This window comes from Vanessa atalanta, chromosome Z (genome assembly GCF_905147765.1).
Source record: "Vanessa atalanta chromosome Z, ilVanAtal1.2, whole genome shotgun sequence".
Classification (NCBI taxonomy): Eukaryota; Metazoa; Arthropoda; class Insecta; order Lepidoptera; family Nymphalidae; genus Vanessa; species Vanessa atalanta.
In genome coordinates this window covers 2,023,677-2,035,013 of record NC_061902.1, presented here as the reverse complement: position 1 = coordinate 2,035,013, position 11,337 = coordinate 2,023,677, and the positions used below count along the sequence as shown (strand labels likewise).

General features: G+C 31.7%; 1 protein-coding gene across 2 annotated transcripts in view; it reads right to left on the bottom strand.

The window, feature by feature from the left end:
• Nucleotides 1–1,434: 1,434 nt before the first annotated feature.
• LOC125075803 (UNC93-like protein) overlaps nucleotides 1,435–11,337 on the bottom strand; it is an 88,916-nt gene continuing 79,013 nt past the window's right edge. For both annotated transcript variants that reach the window (XM_047687569.1, XM_047687571.1), the window contains 3 exons: nucleotides 10,822–11,089; nucleotides 3,631–3,827; nucleotides 1,435–3,235 (listed from right to left, as the gene is read on the bottom strand). In XM_047687569.1, coding sequence (XP_047543525.1) covers nucleotides 3,113–3,235; nucleotides 3,631–3,827; nucleotides 10,822–11,089 — 588 coding nt within the window. In that variant the 3' untranslated portion in view covers nucleotides 1,435–3,112. The remainder of the gene's footprint in view (nucleotides 3,236–3,630; nucleotides 3,828–10,821; nucleotides 11,090–11,337) is intronic.

Genomic DNA, 11,337 nt, shown 5'->3' with positions numbered 1-11,337 from the left:
ACTGAGCAAAATTTGATGAAATTAAGCAAGTTCGAACCCCAAGGAAGGTCATGAGCAACTCTTTATTTACTGTGATGGCTAATATTTAACAATTGATAACCAACCCCTAAAGTATGTTTTAAATAATGTTTTATTAAGTAGTATAAGTAATTTCGTTTAATTTTCAAACTTTTTATATTAAATGAAAAGAATTTACTGAAATAATGTTGAAAATACAAAGAACAAATTGAATACTCCATTTGTTTTTTTTTTTTTTATTACAAATTTCATGTTCATGAATCTCGCTATTTCAAAGACGAAATTTAGGAAAATTAATTTTAGTATCGGAAAATCATTCCAGAAAAAAGCAATTAAGTAAAATGTAGCGATAGCAAAAATAACATCAACGTCGTATTATTTTTCAGTATTTTTTTATCATTCGGCATGCCCTTTTTTTAGCATTAGCAGCCTGTAATTTTTTCCCACTGCTGGGCTAAAGGTCTCCTCTCCTTTTGAGGAGAAGGTTTGGAGCATATTCCACCACGTTGCTCCAATGCAGGTTGGCGGAATACACATGTGGCAGAATTTCGTTGAAATAAGACACATGCAGGTTTCCTCATGATGTTTTCCTTCACCGCCGAGCCCGAGATGAATTATAAACACAAATTAAGCACATGAAAATTCAGTGGTGCCTGCCTGGGTTTGAACCCGAAATCATCGGTTAAGATGCACGCGTTCTAACCACTGGGCCATCTCGGCTCAATTTTCCTTTATCAAGATGTAATAAATTAATTTTAGGTTATCAAATAATACAAAGGTTTTGACCAAACAACTTTTGTTTATTTTCATCACAAATTCATATGACATAATATTATAACATAATCTTATTTAATGTTATCTGAAAAATAAAGTTTAATCGATAAAATAGCCTTATTACTTACCTACTCTATGATTGTAGATTTATAATTAATTTACAAAAAAAAAATAATATACGCTTAATATTTTTATTTATACAGCTAGAATGTTATCACGTGGTTTTTCACCCTAAAACAATATGTTGTTTGAAAAACACACCTTTGGTATTATTGTGAATCAAGAAATAAAACAAATCGTGAAATATGATTATTTTGTGCAAAAAAACGTTATCCAAAAGTGATCAGTGAAAAATGTGTTTTTCAAAACGGGTATACTTATTCAACTATGTCTAAGTAATCGTTTAATATATTTTCAATACTATTAATATTTAAAAAAAATTATTCATATATAAAAATAACATAAATTATATTCCAAAATAGAATTCGAATTTAGATGGCTTAACATCTAAAATCGAACATTTGTCATTCAAAAATTTAATTTTCTTTTTTTTAAGAAATCTTAAAGGAGCCTCTCCTCAGATTAATGAATTCCTTTAAATATCATACTTTGAGACAATGTGATGAATTTTTCATAATAAAAAATTAAATTCATTTTACTACATAATCGCTATTTAACAACGGAAAATGGATACATTAACTTAAGCCCTAAATATTTAGATTTTTATCAATGTAATATTATTTTATTTGATCTAAGTGCCTACAATAATGGAATCTGTTACCTATTGTAAATCTCTATTGAATATTTTCGGCAACAAATTCACATTTTCATTAAAGTATTTATCGTCTAGATTTAAACGCGTTGTCATTATTATTTCGAACGCGTATTTCTGGTAAGACAATGTTAGCGGGGTAATAAATAATATTTATTTGAATTTTGTTCTCCTGTTGGTTTATTAAGATCATGTAAGTATTGTTTATACTTTACATAATATAAAGTACGGAAAGTGACAGAAAACAAAAGCGTATTTAATATATACTCTAGTAATTTAAAGATGGAATTGAATAGTACATTGTTACAAAAAAACTTCGTCAAAATTTGATAGCTTTTTGGTTGGATCAATCGAATTTTTTTAAAGTGAAGTATGCCAGGTATTACGAAATTTCATACGATTATTTGAAATTTCTTTCATATCACAACATTAATATTAACTAAAGTAAATAATAAATGTAATACAGTCACAGATAAAAAAGCATTCTAAAGGTAAACGACGAAAAGTCGTCTAAAATGTAGCTGCTATATTTCGTTACATTGGAATGTTTTTCTTTTTTATTATTATTAAAAAAAACAATAGACAATAGTTTACTTTTAAATCTAAGACCATATTATTTCTTTTAATTTTTAGCGCTAATAAATATTTATTTGGATAGACCTAATTTCAGGGTTCTTTAGAGTTTTGTTAGTTTAAAATATGTTTTTACAAATCTTACGAAAACTAAAAAGTTTTTATATTATTGAATTAAATAAATAAAAATATATATCCAAATACTATGAAAGACGAGACAAAGAGAATGATTACGATTGAAGGAAATATAAACACAGCTGTTTTACTCATTCACTAAAACAATAATAAATTAACGCGTTTGCGCTTTATTAAATTTCTTAGAAGTCAAATACAAATTGTACCTAAAGTGGAAAATAATATACAGAATACGTGACAAAAAATTAAATTATCATTTTTTAAAATAAACCACAAGATTGTATATAATTCATATTAAGAATATTTAATATTTATAACATATTGAAGAACTATTACAATGTTGAAGCTGCCAAGTTTTTTTTAGTTATAATAAAATCATTGACTGTCCATGATCGTTTCTTGACAGAAGAATGAACAATTGCGGAGCTCATTGAAACAATGTTACGTAAATAGTTGCCAATATGCCGTCAACCTAAATCATAATTCCGTGTCGTCTCGCGACGTTCAGCTAAACATTTGACGGAGAAAAATTATTTGACTCGATATAACGCACGTCTGTGGTGAGACTGATTAGACCGAAGTGTACCAGTCAGTTGGAACAATTTTGTAATGCGTTGCGTGCTCTCGACGCATATCGTACCCGAAAAATAGGCCACGTTCGAATATGTGAAATATTTGTACTTGACATATCTTTGCTTCACAATACACTTAACTATTGGATACATACATATAAATATAATAAATCGAGATTACTTCAGCTCGTGGTTTGTACCTAATATGTGTGTATGGCAATATAGCGCTGAAAGCGCTTGGGACGCTGGAGCTCGTCTAACTCCGCGTTTACAGGTGTGTTATGATGATTTCGTCATCGATTTCGTCCTTTTCATCATCTTCTTCTGGTGGTTGCTTGGCAGCTTCAGCCGCAGCGACCGGGTTCTCGGCGATAGCCTTCAGACGACGAGCCTGAAATTAATTTTAACATTTAATATATTTTGTTCATTTGTTTCATTATTCGAAATTTCTTGGATTTTAATCAAATATTGACTAGAAAGTTAAAGAGTAAAATTTGAGAGTGTCGGCGCTGTTTTCTTATGTAATTCTTAATTATTTCACGGAAGATTGAATGATTCTGTTACTAGGTCTATGCCATCTCTCTGTCTGCATACTTAACTGATTGTATATTAAGAACAGTAATAACGATTGTCTTTTTTTTTTCAAAAAACATATAATTGTGACCGCTAACTTGAGTCAAATAAATATCAATTAAAATTCGCAACTCGAGACATAGAATACTTGGTCCAAGCCCACCTGGAACTTGGTTGTATTTTATTTATACTTTGATATTAAATATTAATTACCTTTCTCATGTGTAGTATCTCAACAATGATGTAGCCGACGACACCAATGAGGAGGGCCACCATCATCACATATAGTTTCATCCTGGCGCAGAGGTGGGTGGAGTAGGCATAGGCAACAACGAAACCAGCGCTCTCCCAAAGCCTGTAGTTGGAGAAGGCGGCCTCCTTGTTTCTCCGGAACAGCACACCGTATAAGCCTGGAAAAATGAAATGTTATTTCTTTCATTCAAATCTTAGCTATATGATTTGAAAGAATATACGTATGTTTTGTCACTCTAACATATTTTTAACAAAAGAAACTTTGGTCCTAAAGGGAAATATTTCTTGCTTATGGACAGATAATTTTCTCTTTTAATTTTAATCGTTAAAAGTAATTAACGATTCAATCGTGCAAAGGCACTAAACACGTGATCCATTTGATTTTCACCTAGTGGTACATATATAATGTACTATGTGTACTATGCGCTGGTAATGGTCTGTAGCATAATCGAAACGGCGTAGATTTACGTGTCGGATGACGTTGTACAACCGGTATAAGCCGTCCAAGTTAGAAAGTCTTTTACTTTCAACCGGTTATGAGTGCAAATCAGGGAGTCATCTTTAAAAATCTAAACAAAATGCATTTTATTTTGAAACTAGTTACTGGCCCCGGCTTCGGGCAGGCAGAATATGCGTCTGTTTATTGGTTTATTTTGATACATATTTAAGCTGCCCATGCTAGTAAAGCTCCTAGTTGGCATGATTTATTCCGACATCTTCAACAATATATTTATACTTCAGACAATTTAAAAAAAAAACCGTAATAAATTATACACCTAAACCCACATGAACAAATTCTATTGACGATAACTGTATGATAATCCGGTCGCTAGTTGTTAAGTTTATCGTGTTCAAAGAGACAGACAGATGGAATTTTGTTTTTTAATACTTTTAATATTTTTGAAGTAAAAAAATCACATTAAACATAATCCTAAGTATATTACCTACTTCCTAATTATATTTCAAGTTAAGTTAGAGCTGCGTAATATTATTAATAAGTAGAATAAAACAAGTCCCATACATTGTTTTGTTTTTAAGGGTTCATATGTATTTGTTACCGTAAAATAGTAAATACCGTTAGATTATAATCTATCTGGCGAGATTTTGAACTCTTGAAAGATTGTGAACCGTAACTTACTGCTGACAATTTAACGTATTATTTTTCCGTAGATTATAATCTATCGAAGTGCGTAATTTCATTTAAATTATATACGCTAACCGAACCTAACCAAAATATCATAAACTGTCGTAATTTTTAACGTTTTATTTTGAGTTAAGCTACAGTTCACAATATTTCGGCAGTTTACAATCTCGCGAGATAGATTACGATCTAACGGTATTTACAATTCTACGGTTATATATATAAACCATCGTATAATTACAATTTCAATCCCGGTTTCATGATAGATATAACGATATCATATCCATTAAAAAGGAGACACACATGTATTTATTTTGTGTAATACATCTATCATCAATCTATCAATCTTATTAACCAAAGTCACTTCACGCCGTCTTTACGCTTAGACCTTTTTAACTACGCAATGGATTTTAATGCGATATTCATCAATAAACAGAGTGATTCAAGAGGAAGGTTTATGTTTATAATACATGCATATTACAGCAGAGAAAATCCGTGAATATCAACTTTCCTAGCCGGAAAAAAAAGAACAAGATTTTTTCTATTTTCATATTTGTTCTTCGATCTCAACGTTGTACATAGATCCTTATTGTACCCGTGGGAGGATTTGACGTGTAGCTTGTTTACTATAAAATATGTCTGTTTCACGTATTATATTAATCTTCAAAAATACCTAAAAATATAATTGGTGTTGAAAGACGTTAACAGCAAAAGTGACTGGAACAGGAAAGCCGGTCTATATTTAATGAGGCTTGAGAAAACCGGATACTTTGTACACTTTGGAGCTTACTTATTTTAAAGCTGCGCGTAGATCAGGGTCAGCAATTCCTTTGCGATCTAGCATGCCTCACTCCGCTGCGACTCCAACCAAAATTGTGGTCGTTAATAATAAATAATGATGAAGAATTTTAATAAATATATTTCCATATTTGATGTCATGGTGTACAAGAAAATAAAAAGCGGATCGAAGCGAGCACGTTGCCTGACACTTGATCACCCTTGAATGTGTGCCGCGTCTTGTGAGGCGCCTCTGATCGGTACGCAGCTTTAAAATACACTTTTCCTAAACATTGGCAATTATTTGGCTATTTGGAAATTGACGTTAACGTTTCCTTCAGAATATAGATATATGACCTCGAACGATTGAATGGATTCTGATATTTTTAAATGTCTTTAGCAGAAAGGCTTAGAGTTAATGTCCACCTGATTATAATTGGTTCTAGGCATAATAACCCAATATAACATTTTTGTCTCGATTGGCGTTGGAATTCAAGATATTTGGATCTGTAGCCTCATAAACTATCAATAGACCAAAGAGTCAGTCATGAATTTAAGTTCAAGGGACAAGGTATCCAAGAGATACACAAATCCGTTGTGCTTAACGACATGATTGCTGTACGCTGTATAAAATTGTTAACAGCTTTGGTATTTTTATTAGAACTGTAAATTAAAATTTTATATTTTACAACAAAATAATATTTTCAATGTGAAATAAAACATCTATTTCCTGAACAAAACCGTTAAAAACGAAAATAAAAAATACGTCTCATGACAATAACAACAGCACAATTTACGTATATTTCTTTTGGTATTTTTTATTTATTGCGGATGTAAACAAAGTTATTATATAATACTTGTTTATATATATTAGTTTGTGTTCCAACACGATTCGAAGAACAAGTTGGGGCATTTGTTCCGGTTATTATTATGAAGTCATTGAACTATAGCAAAAGACAATAATCTTGGAATTTTAATCGTTCAACTCTTCTTGGTGGTAGGGCTTTGGGCAAGCCCGTCTGGGTCGGTACCACACTCTCATCAGATAATCTACCGTCAAATAGTTGATGTGTTCCACTTTCCACCCAGACGGGCAAGCCCAAAGTCGTACCACCAAGAAAAATTGTAACGATTAAAATACCAAGATTATTGTCTTTTGCTTGAACCTGGATGTTATTTCCTTTGCGTCTGTAGTTATAGACACAAAGGAAATAACATCTTAAATCCCAAGTTTGGTGGCGCATTTGTGATGTGAGGAATGGTTAATATTTATATGGGCGGACCACTCACCATTAAGTGGTCCATTTACAAGTCCGATTACAACTGTACTGTAAAACTACTGTACTGTACTGTAATGTAAAAGAGACAAGTTCTTTTTGTCATTCTTTTTAGATTCGTAAATTATATATGAACGATATAGCATACAATAAAAAAGTCGTCAATTATTTCTACCTTACCTATAAATATAAGTGTTTTTCATGTTGTTTATTACTAAATATATTTTATCTAAATTTAATAATTATGGAATTAATAATAGTTTCATAGAAATTACGATATTTTTTTTAGTCAATAAAAGTATTCTAAACATACTTAAAATATAGTTTGTCCATTTTTTATTATCGATGCTTATTAAGATTCTAATATTAAACGAATATTATTTGAATAGCTCCATCGTATATATTTCCAGTATTGCATATTCATTGGTTGAATTATAGTACTCGATGAATGCTTCGTTTCGATTGGTGGGTTTCGTTTCATAATTACATGAAAGATTTATCAAAATCGAGTTTAAGTTAATTTGATTGGTTGTATTTTAGTAACTAGCTTTTTAATTGGGTGTCAATTACAAACTAGCCGTTTGGGAAATAATAGTTTTACAGGCGGATAGATATGCTAGGTACAGACGTTTAATATATGGCATACTTCTGATCAAGCCTTCTCTTTTATTGAGGAGTTTGGACCTCAATCCACAAGGCTGCTTCAATGGTGGTTATTCTTTTGTTTTTTCATCCAATTTAAACGCTGATTATGAGGCGAACACGAAATGAATACATGGAAATTCGGTGATACCCGTTCTCGAACCCGTTGTCATCAGCTAAGATTCAAGTGATCTGACTAGAAGGCCATAGCGTCTCAATTATGACTTAAAACGTCAGTTTTACACGACGCCTTGTTTAAATCGATTAATCAACAGTTATTCAGGCGTAGTTTCCTATAGAACCGCACAATAATCCGCTACACTGACTCGTGTAAGTAACCTGTGATTCTTATCTTTTTGATGATAGTTCTGTAGCGGATTGGAGTCACGCTGACGTCAGGCGAGCCAATTACTGGCCGTGATGTAATTGATTTTCTTGCTTATATTCAGATTTCCAACGCGAAAATGATAGAACCTTCCAGTTTGTTCGGATATTATTCTCTCATAAAACATTTTGACATAAACGAAATAAGTCGTTTGTTACGACGGAAAAGGTTAATTTAAATATATTTTTCGATGTTTGTTTTTTAAGAATTCAGACTAACTCTTAAATTTTGAGGGACTTCAATATATTTTTTTTTAATAATTATGAAAATAACAATTAGATACATCTGCTAACTGAATTGTAAATCTTTTGAAATGGTTTCTGGACTAAGAGAAAGTTCTAGAATATTCCATTTCTTAAATGAATTACAATCCAATATCTCGTATCTTACTAACTAGTTATTCATTAGGATTTTAGTGAATTTCAGTCTGTATTAACGAAATCTGTCTGTATAAATTTTATCTCATCTCTGAAAGGTGCACAAAATCGATATTAGTTCTCGTTAAATCTACATTATCTATGATAATCTTACTAGCGTCAAAATAACTTACATATAAAATAGAAAAAGAAAAATTGTTCCAAGTTTAAAATTGCCAGTTGTAAAGTATTAAACGTTAACTGAAAAACGACCTATGAACACTTTTATAGAGTCGCAAAATTCTCACATAAAATTAATGAGTTACAAAAAACATATTCATAAATAGAATAACCCTAAGGCTTTGAAGATATTACTTCTATTTATATGAAAATTCCTCAGCGAGGCTAAAAATATCATCGCCCAGTTATGAGGTTGCTAGACCATTCCCGGAACTCGCTAAGTAAGTCCTATAATAAGACCTATGCAACTAGAATCTTCGCACTTCTCAGCTCTAAGCGTGATTTTATATAGCTGAAGCGGTTTATATTATTTAATGTGAACAAATTTCATTAAATTTCTGTAATAATATATTTACAAACGACTTGTGAACAATTGTTTCGAAATGAGGTTGATTTGATGTTACAAATTTGTAAATAATGTTGGCAATTTAAACAGTTTATTCGATTATATGCGATCGTTCATATACAGTTAGTATCAATTTTCTATTAGATTTTTAATCTTTAAAAACTTAATAAGATCATTTAAGTAAATTTCAAATAATTAATATTTTTAGACGTATTTTTAAAATTCATCACAGACAGATACAATAATATCTTCGATACCGGTTTTTACGTTCGTAGTGTGCGTTCCTGTGCTCGCGCCTACCGAACCGTGACCAATAATCGCAAATCTCGCGTCCCTAATAACAAAAACGTGTACTTTTTTACCATTCGATTTTTTACTGAAGGCATCGGATCCTTTCGGTCTCGTGTTTATGATGTTGCTTAATGGTGTATGGAGTTGTACGGAGTAATGTAATGATTACGTATCATATAGGTAGGTTTTTGCAACAAGAATCTGTATAGTAATAAAAAAAATCTAAGTGTTAATGCATTAATGTTCCTGATCAAATTTTGGCGGCCATTAACGAGGCCTAGCCAATTGCGTAGCGAGAATTACGGCGAAGGCGTTTGTATAAACACAGGTGCACGACTTAACCTAACTCGGATTATCCGAAACAACCGGAGAAAAAGGCTTTAAGTGCACTCCGAGGCTTGGCTTAGTGCTAACATATTTTGAACCGGTTGCTCAAATAAATTTCCTAATATAAATCAAATCAAATCAAATCAAGTTTATTCAAGTAAACTTCACAACGAAGCGTTTTTGACTCGTCAATATTAAAATACTACCACCGTTTCGGAAAGCAGTCTCCAGCGAGAAGAAACGGCAAGAAACTCGTATAGTTGTTCTTTTCAAATAAACACATTTACAAAACTGTTTTTTTTTTACAATAATTAGTGTCTTGTGATGGAAGCCGAGCCTAATTCCAGGCGTTTTTTTTCTAAAAAGTACTCTTTTAATGAATAATAAGACCTATTTATTAATTTAGTCTTAATAAACTTTTTAAGTTTCGTAAATGGTTAATTAATTACATTTCGAAGCACGCATAATGTTCTAAGCTAACTCATAATATAATTTTAATATCGGTTATGAGGTAATTGAATCAATATGTTCAAGCTGCTGATTCTGTCATTTAAAACCAATGAACTATTGCGACTTTGATTCTTTGTTTTGGTAACAATAAAATGTATATAATAATAATCAACAAATCGAATCAGAAGTGTACTTTTTGTATTAGTTACATAAGTTGCCATGTAATGTTTGTTTGAATAATTAATCTGTCATTCATTAACATATAATAAGTTATATATAAATATAGATGTAGAATTACACATATCGGCCTTCTTAATACTTCCTGTATCTTCAATTACAAACTGTAAATAAGATTAATATAATAATATCGTTTGACCGCATAATGTGTTTAAGTATAATCGATTTGTATTTTATATTATCGATGTACTCTATTGACATTATTTTTTGAACTACACGCACAACCCTTTACGTAATATAAAGAGTATTTGTTTTTGTCAATCTTTGGAAGGAAGGTGTGGGTTTTGTAAGCATAAACAACACCCAATCAGACTAATATAAGTTACTTAGAATGAATACATAATGGTTCTAGCTATATATATTATATCAATGTACATGTGATATTTGTATGTAAAAAATAATTACTGAAATCTATATGTTTAGTTTTATAAATGTGTAAGTAACTCTTTAAGTGAGCCAGTTTAACTACAGACACATGAGCCAAGGTTGGCGTATTGGTGTCGTAAGGAATGGTTAATATTACTTGAAGCGCCAATGGCATGGCAATGGTGACTAACTGCTTGCTCACTATATCATCACGACTAAATCCCCAAATCAATCACAAAAAAAATCGACATTGGTTTTGTTTTAGTTCTGGATAAGGACAGAGACATATTAGGATATTTATGTTGATGAAATCTTACCGTTGACTTGAGTTTGCCAAACAGCATCTCCAACACCCCACAAGCCGGATATAACGAAGAATACTGTCGGCGAATCAGGGTTCGGTGTCCAGATAAGCAGCCAGACGATGAGACCCAAGTGAAGAGCGGCTCCCATCACCAATATTGGAAATCGTCCGATATACTTCATGGCTGAACCAAAGAGCAGTGAGCATAAAGCATTCACGACTCCAAAGCATATCATAACATAGCCGATGGATCGGATACCGAGAGCACATGAGACGTAGGCCTAAAAGAGATTTTTTTTATTATCAGTCACGTGTAATATTTAAAAATAATTCAACGTATATTAATTCTTTTTTTTTTCTTTATTTTGAATTAAGAATGCGGTCTTTACGTTTCAAATGTAAGTATTATAAAAAATGCTACTAATACAAGGCCAATGTACCTTCAGTGTGACATCTAAGGTCTCACCACTCAACCCTCAGACCGGAACACAGTATTACGAAGTATTGTCGTTTGGATGTATAATTGACC